Source organism: Phalacrocorax aristotelis, chromosome 3 (genome assembly GCF_949628215.1).
Source record: "Phalacrocorax aristotelis chromosome 3, bGulAri2.1, whole genome shotgun sequence".
NCBI lineage: Eukaryota > Metazoa > Chordata > Aves > Suliformes > Phalacrocoracidae > Phalacrocorax > Phalacrocorax aristotelis.
The window spans coordinates 40362542-40381552 of NC_134278.1; the positions used below are offsets into that span (position 1 = coordinate 40362542).

A 19011-nucleotide genomic window follows, 5' to 3' on the forward strand; every position below is an offset into this window, starting at 1 on the left:
CGGCTCTCGAGCATCTCTGCACAATGGGATTGCTCATACTGCTCTGTGCTGTCAGCCTGGTTTTGAAGCTGGCCACTGCTGGTGAGGGTAACAACAGCCTGGCTCTGGAGGGCTGGGAATTGCAGCAGCTGGTGTCCCTCACAAGGGACCACCTATCCCATCAACAGGGAGATTAGAAGGCAGCTCCTCTGAGATGTGAAGGAGAATCACAGAATCATAGAACCATTAAGGTTGGAAAAGACCTCTAGGATCATCAAGTCCAACCATCAACCCAACACCACCAGGTCTCCTAAACCATGCCCTGAAGTGCCACTTTCTATAAAGTTTTTGAACACCTCCAGGGATGGTGACTCCACCACCTCTCTGGGCAGCCTCTTCCAATGCGTGACCACTCTTTCAGTAAAGAAATTTTTCATCCAAGGAGGCTCTACCAGGGGAAGTGGACTACCACGGAGGAAGGTCTCCAGAGACCCGGAAGATGTCCGTGCCTGCAGGCCATGTGGCAGCAGCTGGTCCAAGGCGCGATGCTGGCCTATGCCTGTGCCCTGGTGCCGATGGGCTGGCTGGCTGCTGAGGTGCCCACCATGGAGGAGCTGTCCTGCTGCCTCCTCCGTGCCCAGGAGAGCCTCTCTGCCTGCCGCCCTGCCTCTGCCAGGGCGCCCTGCCCCTGCTGGCAGCTTGAGCCCGAGGAGCTGTAAATAAAACAGAGAATACACAAGGAAATAATTCATAAAGCTGTGCCTGCTGCTCTTCCTGCTTCCTCCTGCCCTCATAAGCTCCTTTATACCTGTGTATGCTTTGCATGTGCATATATATGTCTGTATATATATACATACAGAGTATACACATATATATGCAGATATATACTTGTATATATAGAATCATAGAATCATTAATGTTGGAAAAGACCTCTAAGATCATCAAGTCCAACTATCAACCCAACACCACCATGCCTCCTAAACTATGTCCCAAAGTGCCACGTCTACAAATATGTAAGTATATATATACATATACTTCTTTGTTTTATATATACACATACATGTTTTATGTATAAATATATAAAAATAGGTATGTATATATACATACTTACATATACCCATATATATGTTTTCATATACACCCATATACAGGTTTTGCCTAGTCATATACATATATATTGTATATATATTTAGGTGCATATCCCTGTATATGGTATCTATGCATGTTTATACATACATACGTACGTGTATTTATGCATACCTACATATACCCATAGATGCCCACAGAGATGGATTGTATGCACATATAGATGTTTATGTATGCATATACATATATTCCTGTGCCTCTACATGCATACGTTTGGTATACTCACAAGCATTTATGTATATGTATGTATGTATATGTGTATGCAGAACATGTATGTATGTTTTGCGCATACGCACCCATATATTCTGCGTAAACATGGGTTTCTCTACCTGGTGCCGCATGAAGCGCATGTTTTGCGTGCGCATATCTGTACCTACACATGTACACACACCCCGCCGGCGCCCCCCACCCCCGCCCACGCACCCCCCCATCCCCCTACCCCCACACCCCCCGCGTGCCCCCACACCACACCCTCCCCCGCGGCCCCCTGCGGCGGCTGAGGCCGGGCCGCAGCGCTTCTCCACGGCAACGGCCGGCGGCTGGCGCCCGGCTGCGGGCCGCTCTCCACTGTTGCCGCCGGCCGGGGCGGGCCGGGGCGGGGGGTGCAGGTGAGAGCGGGACGTTTTGGGGGCGCCCGGGTGGGTGGGAGCCCTGCGGGGCCGGGCGCGGGTCCCCAGGGGCCTTGCGGGCGGTGTGAGCGGGCGAGGGGGAGCCGCCGCCGCCTGAGGAGAAACGGTGTCAGGCGCACCCGACACCATCATGCGTGTTAATCCCCGTAACGTATGTGTTTGCCCAGTATGTCTTGTGGCCGGACCGAAGGTGTCATCAAGAAAATCATCCGCGAGATCGGGCAAGAATGCACCGCCCAGGGACAGACTGTTTCTGAAACCTTGGTGGCGTTCGTGGTAAGCGCAAATCAAATGGTCAGGGCGGGGCTTTTTTGTTACTATTTCACCTGGGTGTTTGTCTAATCTTGTTCAAGTTCTGTAAAATATTAAGACATATGTGTATCGATAGCATATAGATCAGAGGTTTCAAACCTGCGTGCCTGTAGCTTGGCAGTTCAGACAGGTTTTAAGGCTTTTCATGAGGCAGGGGTTTGAATAGTTCCCCCAAAGTCACTGACTGATGCTGCTCGGGCTGAACGACATGAAGCGAGGACGTAAATCATTCCTTTGGTCTTAAAAGTCAACGAACTTCAAAAGGCAGCTCCACAGCAGCCTACCCAGGCTGGGATGGTGAAGGCTGAGGCTTTCGCGGCTGACTTGAACTTCAAAACATCTCAGTTTCTGACAACCCGCATTGGGAAGCTTTACAGGGGCGTTCAGTGACATTCAGTCTTAAAAACCTGAATAACTATTTCATTCCTCTGAAATGCTGTCTATGAAATATAAGGCCCTGAAAAGGCTGCAGGTCCTGAGGCCTGGGACTTCTTCGAACTCCAACTAAGCGGGCTCCCTCAGTTTTCTTCTACAGGCAGATAAACCATTTTTTTTCTTTCTAAAGTGAAAATGAGAAGTATTCCCAAGTTTTAATAACATTTCTTCCCACTCTTTCATAAATGAACAAAAAGGCATGACGTGTAGGTGAATGCTTATGGCAGCAGCTGTGTTTATTCTTTGACGTTCACCTCTTCCCTCTGTTGTGATGGATTCTTTTGTTTGTTTCTCTGTTCAGGCGGGGCCGGGTAGGATAAATGGGCTGAATATTTGAGGGAGTGGGCCTGGATCCCACTTAAACTAAAAATTAAATTGAATCAGTCTCGGTGTTGTCCTTGGTAAACAACTATAACTATCCTAAAAAACATTATACACTTTGGCATCTCCTCTTAGGAGACACAGCACCGCTGCAGAATATAGTCTGAATGCATCTGCAAACCTGTGTCTGCAGAAAGATGGAGCTAGGTTCTTTCTTTATTGATCGTATAAGAACAGAATCAGCTCTTGATAAACTTGTGTATGAATGTAAATGGTTCTCAGCAGTACTGTTAGTCTGCCTTTTTTTTCTTCCTGAAGGTGACACCGTGGCTTTAAAAAATACATTGGGCTCAAAAGCAGTATTAATCATTGAAGCATGAAAATTTTCATGGGGAAGAGACTTCCGCGTATGGCTGGCAAGATCCCCAGCATGCATACCAGTTGCAAACATGCACATATTTCCCTGTGTGCAGAACACCATGAATTTTTATTCAAATCGTAAACATTTATACTGATGGATGCAACACCAGCCAAGAAGTCCATAAACAACCATGACAGATTTTTATAAAATATTACTTAGAAAAATGTTTTTCCAGAAAATTTTTAAAGGAGCTGTATTTGAATATTTCTATACAAAGGTTGCATCACAAATAGATTTTTTTTTCACTTATGTCTGAGAACGGAGATTGAAACTGGCAACATGTGCGAAATGAAGTAACTTTGTTTCATTATTGAAGATTGAATGGAAAAAGGGGATAGTAAAGAAATGTTGACTGCATCTCAGATTTTTCAGAAAATAAAACGTTAGTTACAAAGAGTATGTGTTGAGATATGAATTAATAGCTTTCTTTTGGCAATCTCCAGGTGAAAGCTGTTGTTTTAGATCCAAGAAATGACTTTAATGTGGATCAAATCCTTACCAAAAAAGATGTGGAAAATCTTATCCAGGTAATTCTGATGTGATGCTGAGAGGCAATACTTAGCTAAGATTCTAGCCGTATTTGCTATCTCTTCCTGTAACTAAAATGCCTTTTTGTTTTGATACGAACACTTCAAAATATTCATATTTAATATTTAACGCTACTTTATTCTCATACTTTCTCATGGTTCTGTAGCTAGAGACTGGATTATATGTTCCCTCATCTTAATAAATGCCTTTTACTTCACAGTGTTCATAGTATGCCAAGAGAAAGGTAGGGAGTGTGCTCTGCTGCTGTTGTGAAACCTGTAGCATAGTCACTGTCAGTTCAGACGTTTCCCCTGTGATGAGAAAGAACTCACTTCCCTGTCTCTCTCCTTAGCTCTGTGTTACCAGGCTGCTTGACACAACAAACCCTTCCCTGACCACAATTCAGATGCAAGTTTACTTTGATATGAACTATGCAAACCGAGGTAATATCAATAGAAATAAATGTTTTCATAGAAGTTGATTCTGAGTTTAGGATTTAATATCTCTCTCTGTAGGGCTAATAAAGATTCCTGTTAAATGGCCAGAGAAATGTACTATAGAGGAGTATGGCGTTTCAGTGTGGATATAGTAGGGGAAAAAATATGCACATTAGATTTGAGAGTACACTCATCTCATCCCGTCTGAGAGATTTATTGCATGTAACGTATTAAATTGCTTGAGAACAGTTACGCTTTCAGGTGCAGCAACCAGCTGCCTTCAGCAAGAAAAACTTGCGCTGCACCTGTGTATGTGAAAGAACCAGCACCCAGAACAGCACTCATGTATCTGAAAGAGAACTTGATGTTTTATCAATATCCCTATTTGAGATGAGCAATCCTGAACAAGCAGCTACAGTTTTAACCAAATATGTTTTGGTCTCATCAGTGGTAACTTCATACGGTCTGAGAATGGGAATGTGGAAGAAAAATGAGATGGGGAGGACATCGGTAACTGTAACTTCAGATCTCAACAGGACAGTGAGGGCTGGCTGGGACACAGGAGACCCAGAACAAGAGTAGGCAAAAAGTAAACATTTTTTTTGGGGGGGGTGTGTCATGAAAATGTTTTCTTTTTAGCATGGATTAAACCCCCAAATTAGCAAAAAGCTGCTCCAAAGTCTTCTGGACTCAGTATGCTCAATAAGTCCAGTAAGATTCTGAGATCCTGAGTAGTGTTCAGATTTGGGCGTGTAAATTCAGGTGCGTATGAAATACATGTGTGTGTGTTAGGTCGTACTGCAGTCAGAGGAGTCCAGAGAGCTGGTGACTTACTGCTTAATTGGGCCTGAATAGTTCTCTCTAGGACTCTACTGACTGATGTTAATCATGCTAATTACATTAATGTTTGACTCCATTGTTGTTAATTATAATGGTATGGTGCCGTGAACATCTCCTCCACATATCTGTGCTTCAGGAACCTTAAGTTGGTGCTCTGAGTGTGGAAATGAATTGCACCCTCTGTATAACCCAAATTCCAAATAATTTAGATAGCAATTTCTAACAATCCTTCCTTCCTAGCTGAATTACTCAGCGAACAGCACCGTGTTCTGGAGAGAAGGCTGGCTCCTGTGGTCAGAGATATCACAGAGAGCCGTCCTCGTGTGCAAGAAGAAATGGAGAAACTGTATCGCAAGATCATTAGCTATGTGCTGCTCAGCTCTGGCCTGGGGTCCCCAACAGATATTGAGGTTGTCAGGGAGGTAACAGGTCAGTAAACTCCCAGCTGTGAAACTGGGCTTTTCTTACTGAAAAATAAAATTTCACCTTCTCTTTGCTGATCTTTATTTAGATACAGATGTGGTAAGTTGTGATGAATGCTTACTACCCAAACTGTCACTGCTCAGCCTTGAAGTCTAAATTTGCCATAGATTTCCTACTTTTGCTGTTGTTCAGGAGAGGGTGTTTTTGCTTGTTTAATGATTTTCTTTTCTGTTCCTTCATATTGAGGGTTTTCTCTCCCTTTGTAATGCTTCTAGCTGCCCTGCAGAGTGTATTCCCCCAGGCAGAGATGAGTACTTTCATCTCACTCAGTAAGAAGAAGAAAGAGCAACAGCTGAAAAACCTTGCCATGCTAGTCACAGGAATTCGGTTGTACAACAAGGAATGCAGGAAAGGAGGAAGTGGCATTGATGACTGTAAGTAGACAACTGCAACTGAATTTGGGCTGTGTATTCCCAGTTGATTCTTCCTGTCCTCCTTCTCTGGAGCAGCTCCAGTAATCTCCCATCTCCCTCGATAAACAGCTTTGACGCAGGGTCTGTAAACGTGAAGGAAAGCACAGATTTGGTATTTAATTATAGGTTTCCATGTAGGCTACTATTTTTTAGCTAAGAGGGAGCCCTATGTGATTGATGTGGAAGGATTATATGTATGAACTTCATGTACTAACTTACCTCATGACAACTTTTCCCTGATCCCTTGCCATTAAGTGAATTAAATACATGTAATGTTTGCCTTTAAAAGCACTTAATTAAAATCTTGAAAGGACACTGTCAATCCAGTTACAATTTCCTGTTGCATATGTGTAATGAGAAGTGATAAAAGTTGCTGGGGCATTAACTGTATTCTGATAATTTAGAGTAACCTTTTCAGATCCTTAATGTGTTCTCAAAAACCTGTTGCATTTTGAATCCTCATCAGTGGAAATGTTTCTGTGAATATGCATGTAGTATTGTGGCTCAGTGTGGAGACTTCATTGTAAGAAAGGCCTGCAGCCCAGTTTTAGAGGAAAATGAGAACTGAAATTTGTGCAGATTGCCTGAAGTCTCTCAGGAAACCCACCTCAGTAGTATCAGCAGAACTGCATCTACTGTAAAGCAGGTTTTCTCACAGTCCTTGACTTTGTGGTATTTCCACACCTGTAATTCTGACTTTTTGGAACCACTTGACTAGAAAGACACAGTAGCTGAATCTCATAAGCAAGCATTGAAAATGCATGAATATAAGGACAAAATTTAGAAATTTTATTGGAAGTCTACTTTGCTCAAATACTGTGCTGCAATCTTTTGCTAATGATTTCAATAATTCTTTTTATATGTATCTCATTTATTCTATATAAACAGTGCCAGCCATTTTGAATGAAGCCATTCCATCAGCTACACAGACTGTTGATGAAGGTCTTAGTACTTGCCATACGCTAGCCCACCGGTACACAGCTCTGCTGGAATCCATGCAGGAAGACCAACACAGATATACACAGCTTAGTTCTTTTAAATTGAAAGAAGCACTGTTCAATGTGAGACAATATGAGGCCTTCCTTTGCATCCTTCTGGTGAGATACCATCATGTCATATCCTCTGGGGTTTTATTGCAGATGGACTGTAATCGTTACCTATTTGTACAGGACAGAAATATAAGAAAAATTATTCAGAAATAAATTAAATAAAATTTATCTCAATATATGGGAACATACATCATCTGTCGTGCTGAACTTTGTACCTAACTTGCTGGGTTTGGCTACTGTCAGGTAAAACACAAAATGAGTTAATTGTTTGCTGCAGTGTGATTGTGCTTCTATTTCATTTCTGGAGGTTTCCTTTCTTGGTTTAATTTATTAACAAAAGGACTAAAAAAGTAGGACTTTTTTCTTGTTTACATATTGATAGTCACTCTGCCCCAAAAGGCATGAGAGAAAAAAATCTCCTTGTGCAATCCATAAATCACCTCAATTTTAGCCTGCAGACATCCCCAGCATATATGGAGTCATCAGAAGCCTTTGAAGGATACAATTTAAATTCTTGAAACTTGTTTTGTTTATGAAGATCTTTTCACTTGTCTTTTGAGAAACTGCAAGGTTTTATTAGTTTTTCCTGTACGTCGTAAAGCTTGGAAAAATATTTCTCTTTTAAATTTTTTTCAGTTCTTTCCATTATAAAAATGTAGAAGTTTTCTATAAAAATTACTAGTATGTGTTTGAGAGAAGCACCTGGTTTTATACCTGAACTCTGAAGGAAAAAATTTATTTTGTGGAAAGTTAGGGTGAATTTAATTCCTTAAAACAGTTGTCTGAAAATAGTTGAATGAAGAGATCCAAGTAAATGCTTATGACTAGATACCTAATTGTTTGACTGTCATACTTCTTACCTGAAGTAAGTTCTCTTTCCAGTCTGATGCAATTACAAGCGCTCAAGAAGTTGAAAAGATGAATGTGCAGTTTGCAGCAACAATGCAGCAGTTGAAAAACACGGTGCAGAATAAGGTTTCCGTAGATACCAAAGAAGTGTTTGTAAGTATTTTGAAGGGAAACCTATTTCTTCTTAATTATAAGAAATAACTACTTTGCCAGTATGTTTTTGCATAATTTATGTTAAGAAAAAGGCTACGTTGTTTTCTTCCTATTATAACAGCATCTGTGATTTTTGAAGGGGCAACTAAACTAAAAGACTTGATCTCAAGGTAAAAGAAAAGCGAGGTACAGAGAGGGGGTGAATGGAATAAATGGTATTTTACTGTAAGTGTTGAGTCATTTGTCAGTATTTGTAGACTTACAGTGATATTTTCCTGGTTTGTGCAAATCTCCTCATGTTCCTTGCAGAAAGAGTACGATCACAATGATGACAGGAAACAGCACTACAGACCGTGATTCTCTTAAAATCCTTTCAGATAGCAATTCCTGTAATTACAATATGACTCCTTGATCAAATTTTTCTAAAGAAATCAGGTTCTGTGATGGGGGTTTCACCCTCTTTGGCCCTCCTGATAGCTTCTGAGCCTGTTGTCCAGTTTCAGTCAAATCTGTCAGAGCCCAGAGATCTCAAAATATGTCATTTTCTGCAAGTTTTGTGAGCAACCAGACACAGTTAGAGCCCTCCTAAGATCAAGTCTGAAACAGGAATGCCACAATTACCTGCTGGTTTGTGTGCTGTCTGGCCAGTGAGCAGCCATGTACCTCTGCACCATCGATGCTCTGTACTATTTCACCCTTAGTTGGGAGCTGCAGAACATGGGAGGGAGGTGTTGGAGGAATGAGTGATGCGAACTGCAGGTATTGTGAGGGAGGGTGCTCGATGACCCTGTGAAAACCTGGGATTATTGTGATGGCAAGTTGTGAAGGAAATGGGAGAGAAATATGTCAGAAACCAGCTTCATTTAATTCACTTTTCATGGAAGAACTCATTATTTTGTGTGATATGTCTATCATTTTAATTCTTTGTAGTTAACTGTTGAACTAGCATGCAGTTCATACATATGTTACACTACATTTCATCCTTCTAAACAAATAATTAGAGGGCAGATAAAGTCTACTGTGGAGGAAGGAGGAAGGAAGATCATGCCCCCCCCCCGAGTATTTTCCACACTTCCCATAAGGGCATCTGAGCTGGAAACTCATGGGAATGGCACGTAGAGGTATATCTCAGATGTGATCTGATGCTTCAGTTTATGTGTGCTTGTGGTTTTATAAGTCAGATGTTCTTATTTGGGGAACATTTTCCCCTCTCGTCCAGCTGCTCAAAGCGTTTTTGTCTCTTTAATATCTTCATGGGGCTTAAGTGACTGATGTACATGTCACCATTTTCCCTAGAAGCTGTCTGCTGTTGTCTGCTTCCTTCCTAGATTTTCTTCTCTCTTCAGCTTTGTTAGTTGTTTTTTCCACTCTGCTGAAGACAGAATACGTAATGTCTTGATTTCAGGTCTTTTGCAGGTAGAGATTTCTCTATGAACATACCATTTGAATAGTCCTTCTTATCTTCAGCTAGTTGCTGAGAAGCTGGATCCTCTACAAATGTAGAGAAGCAGGGCACTCTGCGTTTTGAAAACTGTAGGATGAGGCCTATATTTGTAGTAAACATTTGCTTTAGGAAATATAGTACATTTCATTAATATTCTTTGTTTATTCTAGTAAGAATGATTTTGATCTTGCTGCCCGCCCTTTAGTTTCTTCCATTTTTGTAACCATAACATTTCCACAGCGTTAGTGATGCAGATGAATTCCAGAGCTGACTCTGTTCTTACAATGTTGATAACATGCATAAAATATAATGTTGTTAAGGTGCATTTCAGATTTGTTGAATCTCCCCCCATAAATGCTCTGTGTGTTTAGACGTAACAGGGCTCATTTTGTGTCGCTGTCATTGAAATCTGCGTTAAGACCCACAGCTCATTGGCTGCTTCTGTATGCGTGTGCACCCGTATGTCAGCATCACTGCTGGGAATGGCAGCTGCCAGTTTTGCCCTGCACCCTGTACCACTCTGAAGAGGTTTGCACACCATGAATCTGACACACGCAGTGGCTCAGGCGCTGTGGTACTAAGTCACTCTGGCAGCAGGGTAGACAAAATAACAAAGCCTGATAGTTTGTACGTATGGGTGTGGTTCTACAGGTGGGGTTTTCCTTCACTGGGTAGTTAACCAGGTGCATTTCTTCTGGTCCTTCTTATTCCCGTACGCCTTATTTTCAGTTATCAACTGTATTGTCGGTGAAGCGCTCAATTCCAAGCATGGTCTCAGAGTAACATACTTGGGAAAGGCTTTGGAGTAAAATGTAGAAAAGTACCATTCTGGCCAACGGCCATACGTGCTGGATGTACGTGCCTTGGGCATACGTGATGGGAGTCCTTTCACAGTGCCCAGGAGTTCACCTGGAATCTCTGGATGCTGAAGGCCTTGGAGATCAACCCAGCTTTGTTCCTAGCAGGGATCGTTGTGCCAGCAGTTGGGTTATGCTGCAGATACAAAACAAATCTGGATTTCAGATCTTCTCTTTTATTTTCTAGCCTCTCTTTGTTGCACTTTCTAACCTCTGGAGTGGCTTTCAGGATGAGATACTACTGCTGAGCTTCCTCACAAATATGACTAACACTCTCCAACAGTTCTCGGAAATCCAGTCACAGCTTTTTCCTGAGGAAGTCCTAGCATCTCTTCTGGAAGGAGTGACTGTGAAAACTGATGAGGAAAGGATAAGAGAAACCATGGGTACTGGAAGTTATTACTTTTTTTGTTTTCCTTAAATTTCCAAGATTTTTTGGTTTGAATTTTATTTACAGAAGGTGCTACACATTGATTTTTTAATAATAAGATTTTGCACAGTAAATTAAAATGAGTCTTGTAGCATGTGGATTTATTTTTCATGTTGTGTAGTTTTGGCTTTTATTTTTATATATAAAATTAAAATATAGCTACCTTATAAAAATGACAGAATGATCAGAGAATAATATTTTTACTTTTTTTTTACATTTTTAAGTTTGTTTATGTCTTTTTATGCCTTTCAGAACTTCTGAAATGGAGGGGGGAATAAAAAAGCTAATTTAACACAGCTTTGGTTACCAGAAGTATTTGTTTGTAAGATGGTGACCCTAGTAACCAAGTTGTACGCCAGGGGATTTGTAACGTGAGTGGGTGAAAACAAAACAGAAGAATAAGATACTACCTTCCTGTTGTCATCCCATTTCCAAAGAAAATTGTTACTACAAAAGAAGCTGGCTGCACAGGCTCCTGCAGGACTGATTTTCAGTAGGATCTCTCTTAAGCAGGGCTAAAGTTTAGCTTTTGGGATCTTGGCACTGCAGGTCATCCTGTGAAGGCCACAGTAATCCGGTCATCCTGTGGCATTATTATATTTTAAAGATCTGATATTTTGTCATTGAAATCCTTCTTTTGTTAAACCTTTTCTTAGGAACCAGAGTGAATGTTTCTGATTTCAAGAACCGAGAATGGCTTTTTCCAGACACTACTGATAATTTTGACCAGTTGCTAATCCAGTACCATGGCTTCTGTGCACATGCAATTGGTGTGAAAGGCCTCACCCTCCCAGGTATGCTTTGTTGCTAGGTCTTTTCCATACTTTATATGTGAACAAGCACTACTGAAAATGTAAAGACATGTTCTGAATGCACCGTCTTATGTCAAAGCTGGAGTACTCTATTTTCATGTTTGTAATTTTCACCTCAGATAACTTATTTCCCCCATTAAAGTATTTTTCTTTTCAAAATGCACAAATAAACTGCCCTAAATAGAAAGTAGGGGGGCTTCAAGAGAACGTAGGCATGAGCAAGCAGAGGCAGAAACAAGCTGAGATGGATAAACGTTTCCTCCTGCTGTATGTGCATTTGTATAACCTACACTGCAGCTGAATCCAGGTTTGCTTATTGTCGTTAATGTGTTTTAATACAGGCATAGGCAAATGGCCATTCCTTCTATTTTGTGTATCTGTCTGTGGCAAACAGACCCCTTCATGCCTACATCATAGGTATTTTTAAACAGTGGATATAAAGTACCAAAAATCTTCTCTGAAAAGAATGCAAAAGTGCACTCAATTAAGTCCACTAATCATAGGATATTTTTTCTCTGTCTTCTAGCATCATTTGTCTTGAAAGCAAGCCTTATTTCAGCTACCCCATCAGTTCATGTTTTCTGCCTCCCTATCCTTTTAGAACCTATCCATATAGAACCTTTTTAAACCTACAGGAGGTTGGGAGGAAAATACTGCTATTTCTTGGCATTATTAAAAATAGATATTTTAACGGCAATGTAAATCACTTACACTTGTGTAGTATTGCATATGAGAAGACCTGTCCTGGGTTGGACTGAAGGTCTCCCAAGCTCTGATCCAATTTCTGGGTCTGGCCAGTCATGAATGTTTGAAAACCATGAGAAATCCAGTAAGAATGATCCTTCCCTGTTCTAGCAGTCAGTGGTTATGGGAATTCCTCAGATCAATGTTGTGTCTGTACCTTCCTGTTGAATAATCCTTGACAGAGGTTTTTCACTTATCTCATGGGTTTTTGAATCCATTTAAAGTCTGCCATGGCATATTCTTATTGTCAAAAAGTCACACAATTAGTCACACAATAGATATTATGAATAGGTACCTCTTTTTGAGATGCTTTTAAGCTCTGGCTTGATAATTTCATCAAAGACCTGATAGTCTTTCTATTGGGAAAATTAGCAAATAGTAATTTTATATTGCACACAGTTCATGGTTTTACAACCCTGTATCACATTATTTCTCTTCAGTCACTTCTTTTTAGTGCTGCAGAGGCCTCTTTGTTTAACACCTCCTGTGAAAGGCTCTCCAAGCCTCTGATCACTCCCAACTCCCTTCATTTTACTTTTTCTTACTCTGTTGTGTTGGAACAAAATGTATTATAATAAATGTAGCATATAGGTTGTTATAATGTACATTTTTTTCTCCCCCTCTGTTTGCATCCCAGTAATTCCTGACATTCTTTTTGCTTTTTTTGATTACCACTGAGTGGTGCCATTTCATATTTTCAAGGCACCATCTATGATGAGTCTAGGTCTGTCCTGGGCAATGACAGCTGAAGCAGAGCCTGCCACTGTCCTTGAGCTCAATTTGAGTTGTCCTATATAAGTTATTTGGCCTTTGTTGACATTTTCTCTGTTAGTTTGTTGTCCAGCTTGTCAGCTGCCTCATCTGCTTCTTCATTTAATTTGAGCGTTACGCCCTTTGGCATATTGGTATAAATGGACTGTTGATCTGCAAACAAATATTTGCTGGAGATTATAGGGGAAACATTTGAGGGTATGGGCAATGTTTTCTTATGCCTTTGCTTTAGGTCTTTTGTCTGTTGGTTTTGTGACAGACACGCACTAAGGCATGCTGGATGTGAACTGATCAGAAGCAGTTGTACTGATGTAACAAAATAGACTTTTTTATATTTGAAAAGCTTACTTTAAGGGATTTATTCTGATTTCAGAAAAAAAGGAAGTGAAACTGCCTTGAGGGAAACACAGAATCTTGATTACAAGTGTCATTCGTATTGCATATCGTGCTGTTTGCTATTTTATTTTGTGGGGTTTGTTCTGGTTGTTTTTAGGAAATCCTGCTATTGGAATTTTGAAGCACAGGGAGAAATATTATGTTTTCAGTTCCCCAGAAGCTGCATACATCTTTGCTCAAGATCCAGATAAGTTCATTCAGCTGAATATAGAAAAAGCAAAAGAACATGCAGAGCTAATTCAACTGCTTGATCTTCGTCATCAGTTTGAATACCTTGCTCCGTACACACAGGTACGCATTGCCCTTGCCTTTTACTGAACAGCTGGTGGGTCGCTGGTTGGTCTGTCCTTTCTAGAACATGAAGAGAACAGGTGAGAGCCATCTTTAGAAAAGAAGTATAATCATCTGCCTATCATACCGAATGTCTGGAGGTCCATCTTTTCCAGGTCTTCAGGGTGTTGGTAAGAAACATTTTCCCTTAATGTTGTTCTCACCTTCGTAGGAGAATATGTAGACCCAAAGGATTCTAGCAGCGATAAGAGCTGGTCGTCCTTAGCCTAGGAAAATCCTGTCTCTGATGGTTTTTTCCTCATTTTTGCAAAAGTAGCTTAAATGGACAGTAAATAAATGCAACAGAAGATAAGCCATATAACACATTAACTGGAGCTTTAGCTCAGCAGTTAATCAGTGTGTGCTGGATAAGGGTGTAGTGGTAGCTGGGGACAGGAATTATGGAATATATTTCAAAATGAAAGGGGACTCATTAATAGTGAATGCAACAGTGCTACCGTGTGAAATCCAAAGACTTGATTTGAATTTGTAGACATTCTCTGTCATACATTGTGAATTCTAGGTCCCTAGCAATGCAAAGCGTGTAGTCATGAACTGGCCCTTGGTGAGAAAGATATGGTTTATATCCCGGCTCTGGCAGAGATTATGATTTGTGATTTTTAGTCCATTCATGAAGATAAACTGAGTTGCCTGCATCATAAAGCACTGTTGGTGATGGTGGTGAGATCCTCTTTTATCAAAATCAAATGATTAAAGCACTCACCTGGGATGTGGGAGTCTGAAATTCAGCTGTGGCCCTTGCCGCAAGGATTTTCTGTCAGAAATGAAACCTACCAAATTCTTAATGGTTTCTTCCTTTATAGCAGGGGCAGGGGGAACACAAATATTTTTAATGTTAAAAACTCCATCCACTTGCAGTTTGCAGGTTTTTCTTTGCTTTTGAAAGTAGCATATCCGTATGGTGTTTTTCTTAGATGTCTGTGTTCCTTGTTAATACCTTGCTCAGTTTTGGGTTCTTTTTCATCCAGGCCAGGAATACAGAAAAATGGTTGATGAAACCAACCACAAAATGTGACGGTAGTACTCAAACTGATACTCATATCTTGCCTCCAACTATTGTGACGTCCTATGAATGGAATGAATGGGAACTGAGAAGAAAAGCTATAAAATTGGTTTGTATTGTTATTGCCAGGTTTCATTGTTGAATAACAAAGTACAGAATTATTGTAAACTTTTGTTCCTTGCAACATAAATCTAACCTTATTCAAAGATGCACACTTGTGTTAGAACTGGCTCAATACTTTTTTCCCAGGTATTTTCTCTCCATATTTCTAGACTTTCTTATTCTCCCACTTTTTCCATATTTTTCCCCAACATTTTGAGCAGTGCTTCTACTGCCATGTCCATTCATTCCAAATTTTTCTTTTGCCTTCTTTAAGCAATAAGGGTTTGTTGGTTAGCACTGAACTTAGGTTTCCCTACATTCAAATAAATTTAACAGTTTGAAGATATCGCTATATACTTTCTTTGTAAAAAAAAATTGCAGAAAATTTTGGGTCAGGTGAGCCTTTATTGCAAGTTGAGCAATTTATACATTAAGATTCATCACCACCAGGTAAGAAGAGAAGAGTGTAGTAACTGGCAGAGAAGAAATGTAGTAACTGGCAGGCAGAATTTTTAGGAATAGTTAGGATGTGTTTGACCCTGCAGAAGCTTTCTTTGGGCTGATTTATCCATCCTTGAAAGGCATCAAAGCATGAAGCCTTTTTTTCATTTTATCCTGATTCTTCATGTTTGCTAAAACAAATTCTGCTTTTTTGGAAAAAAAAAAAATTCCCTCTTTCATGTAGGGCCAATCCAGAGAGGTAAGACCCAGAGCAAGTAGGCTTCCTGTTGTATATATAATCCATTGGAAATGTCCGTTATACTCTCATGATGATTTTCTGATGGATTGGAAATCACAGTCTGTCCACAGAAGGTTAGCCACATACATAAAAGCTTTTAAAGTAACAGTGTGTATTTAAAAAGCTTCTTTCTATGGTTTGCCAGCACATGCAGTTGTCAAGGTGTAGCACCTGATTTTCACAATTCAGTCAAAGTGAGACAGAGACCTAACTAGTGGAGCCTGGAAAATATTTTGACTCATGCTGATACGAACACCGAATTTGGCCAACTCAGTCACTCTCCAGCTTCCACTGCCTCAAGTCTCCACTGACTGGACTGGACTGGACTCCAGGGACTTTCTCACTTACATGTAGGGGTCTGGATCCCACCACATGAGACTGGATTGCGTGTATTTTGATGACAACATTATGTCATATGATTTACAATGGTTTACATCATGGCTGACATAGAAGGTTCACTGGAATGACAAACATTTTGTTGTTTCAAGTGCTGACTTTGTAATATTAACACTTTGTGAAAAGTGGTTTTGTTGTACCTACAGCAGTTTCTGTGATTAAACAGAGCCTGAATCATAAATTACCTTGCCTTTTGCCCCTTGCCAAGGGGTTAATAAGCAATGTCTTGAAAGAAGGCATTTTTTCCCTTTTGTCTAGTACTTTGTGACACCAACACCTAAACTTCATCACATTTGGTTTGAAACCAGACAAATGCTTGAGTCTGCGGTTTGGTTATCCACAGTACTCGGGGTCCTCAAGCTTGTTTTAGGTTTCAGATGCCTAAAGAGATTTACCTGCCTGCCATCCCATTCAGTGTGCTGTCAGACTGATTGAAATTAATTTGAGTCACTGGAAGAGCTTAACACCAAAACATCATTTTATTCTGACAAAACACAGGCTCCAGCATTTAACAAAATTTGAAGCACGGTGGCCAAAGGAAAACATGAAAGCAGTAAGAGGCTGACTTGAAATTGTGTGGGCTACATACAGTGCTGTTCACACAGCCTGTTAGTTCAGGAGTTACCAAATCACCGTTGCAACCGTCTATGGGCAGTAGGGTAAAGCGGGCCATGTTCCAGGTTTGTGAAGCCTGGGGGATGTAAAATATACAAACACACTTAACTATACACTAGTGCTAAAGTGTTCAAACAAAATTTTGCTTCATCTGATTCTTTTTGTGTCTTTAGGCCAATTTGCGCCGCAAATTAACTCATGCCATGCAGACTGATCTCAGCCATATGAGAAGAGAGAACTCCACCCAAGTGTACTTGCCGAAAGATGTCAGCACGCAGACTAAGCGTGACAGCTCCAGCAATGTACCCAGACCACAGATTTTCTTGGAAGGTCTCCGAGGAGGATCATCTCCTACTACTCATATGGTCAAAGTAGACTTAACAAGAGCAGTAGACGAAACCTAAGTGAAAATGAGAAACCTAAAGATATATATTGAATATATATATTAAAATTCCTGCATATATCTGATTAAGATACAAAAAGTTTTACTGTGTCTGTTGATTCTAGGAGCAGTTGATTTATTTCATTGTGTTTATCTGTTGGTGCTGCTGACCAGCACTAAATGATAGGAATGATAAGCCTGAAACACCCAGATTTTAAACAGCAATTTAGAATCAAGATGTTCCCAAAGACTTAAACTAACATTTAAATGTATAGTGTGTGTTCTGGGGTTTTCTTGAGGTTTTAATACAATGATTGCTTGCTGAAACTGTTCTTAAGAGCCATGTCTTTGGAAAATGTAAGACAAATAGCTTTTACAAGATACAGGGCCAGTGCTGTAGCTCTGACTGAGGTGTAATTCCCATTGGTGTGAAACAAAACCTATCCCAAGAGCGTCGCCTGAATGTCACAGCTCCACCTTAGAGGAGAATCGTCAAGAAGGTAAAACCAGCAAAATGTGATCAGCCTGGGTCCTTGGGCGGGTCTGTTTGTGCTGCTGTAACCCCGAGCGTCTTTTCATGGTAATGGGCATTACGAGCATAGGCCAAGGCAGGGAGGTTGATAGGAGGGAATCCAGCTTGGGTGGCTCTGGCAGGCTTGTAAGTCTCTAGTAATGTCTGTATTCGTTGGCTAAACAGTGTGCTGGTCAGCACGTGGGAAACCATAGGAACTTGACTTTGCGGCATCTTTCTCAAAGCTCCGTTTCACTTCTGGTTGAAACACTAAAGCACAACAGGAAAAGGCTTTTAGCTTTATTTCATTGTGGCAGTGAAATATGCACCAGGTCTGATCACAGCAACTGCAGCTAGTATTTCTTTTTGTGACAACCTGAATCATTTGAGCTTTAAGATGAAACATCTTCTCAATTGGAAGTAGGGTGTACTTTAAAAGAGAGATACTTTTCATGACAACAAAGAGCTCCACAAATTATTTTAAGTATCCTCCACAAAAATTATTATTAGCAAAAAGTCCAGGTGTGCAACTGTGATTGCCATAGAGGGTACTAAGGTTTCTAAGTCTCTTTTTTGGTCGGGTGCAGCGTAGTACAGCGTCGTTTCCCGGGTCACTGTTACACAAGCTTGTGACAATGAAGCTTGAAGATTCAGGTTGCTGGGTGATTTTGCAGTGGCATTGTGCAGGATAGCATTGTTTTTGTTTAACTATCTCCAAGGTATCTGGCTTCACTTTTTAAAGTTAAACAACTGGGACAAATCTACAAGGCATTATTAAAAAAAAAAAAAGGAGCAGAAGAGGAGCACAGAAAAAACTCAGCTAAATGGTTTCTGCTAGGTGATTTTCTCTTTTGTGAAAAAAACTTAAGCATCAGCAGCCAGATGTGCTGCTCCTGTTTTTCAACGAGCTGGCACTGATTTTTAGGTTTATTAATAAAAACATGAATGCTGTTACCAGCTGCAGCTTTTTTGTTGTTGTTCAGAGAAAATATGCTGTTGCTTCTTCATTAAATACTTCTTGTGATGTCCATGTATTTTTATCATTTGCTTTTAACTTTTTACGTTGAAGTTATTACTTTTAACCAGCCAAATGGTATTTTAAGAATACATAAGTACATGTATTTAAAAGAAAACTGATAAGTGAAAATCCCTTTTATCCCACTTGCTCTTTTCCATTTGGAGAAGCTACTGCAGTGTTGGAAAATACTGGGGAATACAATCGTAATAATCTGTTTTGACATGGCAGGAAAACATTGGTACGTGAGAGCTCGCTTCTGGCAGTGAGGCGTAGATGTGTGAGATTCCCGGGTCTTTGCAGCCGATAAAATAGTTCAGGAAGAAAGCAGAAAAGCAGAAGTTGTTTTTCAAGATGGCGCCATTCGTGTGAAAGGGGGACAACCCTCACTCGATGCCGGCTTGAACTTGGGGTTTTTCTTATTTGCATCGGGTGACGCCGCCCTCGG

General features: G+C 40.6%; 1 protein-coding gene across 2 annotated transcripts; it reads left to right on the forward strand.

Moving 5' to 3' along the window:
* The first annotated feature begins 1629 nt into the window (after positions 1-1629).
* CFAP206 (cilia and flagella associated protein 206) lies at positions 1630-18576 on the forward strand. Of its 2 annotated transcripts, XM_075087244.1 has the most exons (13): positions 1630-1733; positions 1922-2030; positions 3687-3770; positions 4124-4214; positions 5289-5477; positions 5747-5905; positions 6833-7041; positions 7876-7995; positions 10484-10682; positions 11383-11520; positions 13547-13740; positions 14769-14912; positions 16829-18572. In XM_075087244.1, the coding sequence occupies exons 2-13, from the start codon at positions 1923-1925 to the stop codon at positions 17057-17059; spliced, it is 1866 nt and encodes a 621-aa protein (XP_074943345.1). In that variant the 5' UTR covers positions 1630-1733; position 1922; the 3' UTR covers positions 17060-18572. The 2 variants fall into 2 exon arrangements, with proteins under 2 accessions (XP_074943345.1, XP_074943346.1); XM_075087245.1 differs by lacking the exon at positions 1630-1733 and having other exon boundaries at positions 1907-2030; positions 16829-18576.
* Positions 18577-19011: the final 435 nt, after the last annotated feature.

What these genes read in the sequence shown, in the direction of transcription:
- CFAP206 (XM_075087245.1), top strand. Translation starts at nt 1,908, where the DNA reads ATGTGTTTGCCCAGTATGTCTTGTGGCCGGACCGAAGGTGTCATCAAG. An exon ending in AAGGATAAGAGAAACCATGG is followed by an intron (nt 10,683 to 11,382) that starts GTACTGGAAGTT and finishes ACCTTTTCTTAG; the next exon opens with GAACCAGAGTGAATGTTTCT. An exon ending in GAAGAAAAGCTATAAAATTG is followed by an intron (nt 14,913 to 16,828) that starts GTTTGTATTGTT and finishes TTGTGTCTTTAG; the next exon opens with GCCAATTTGCGCCGCAAATT.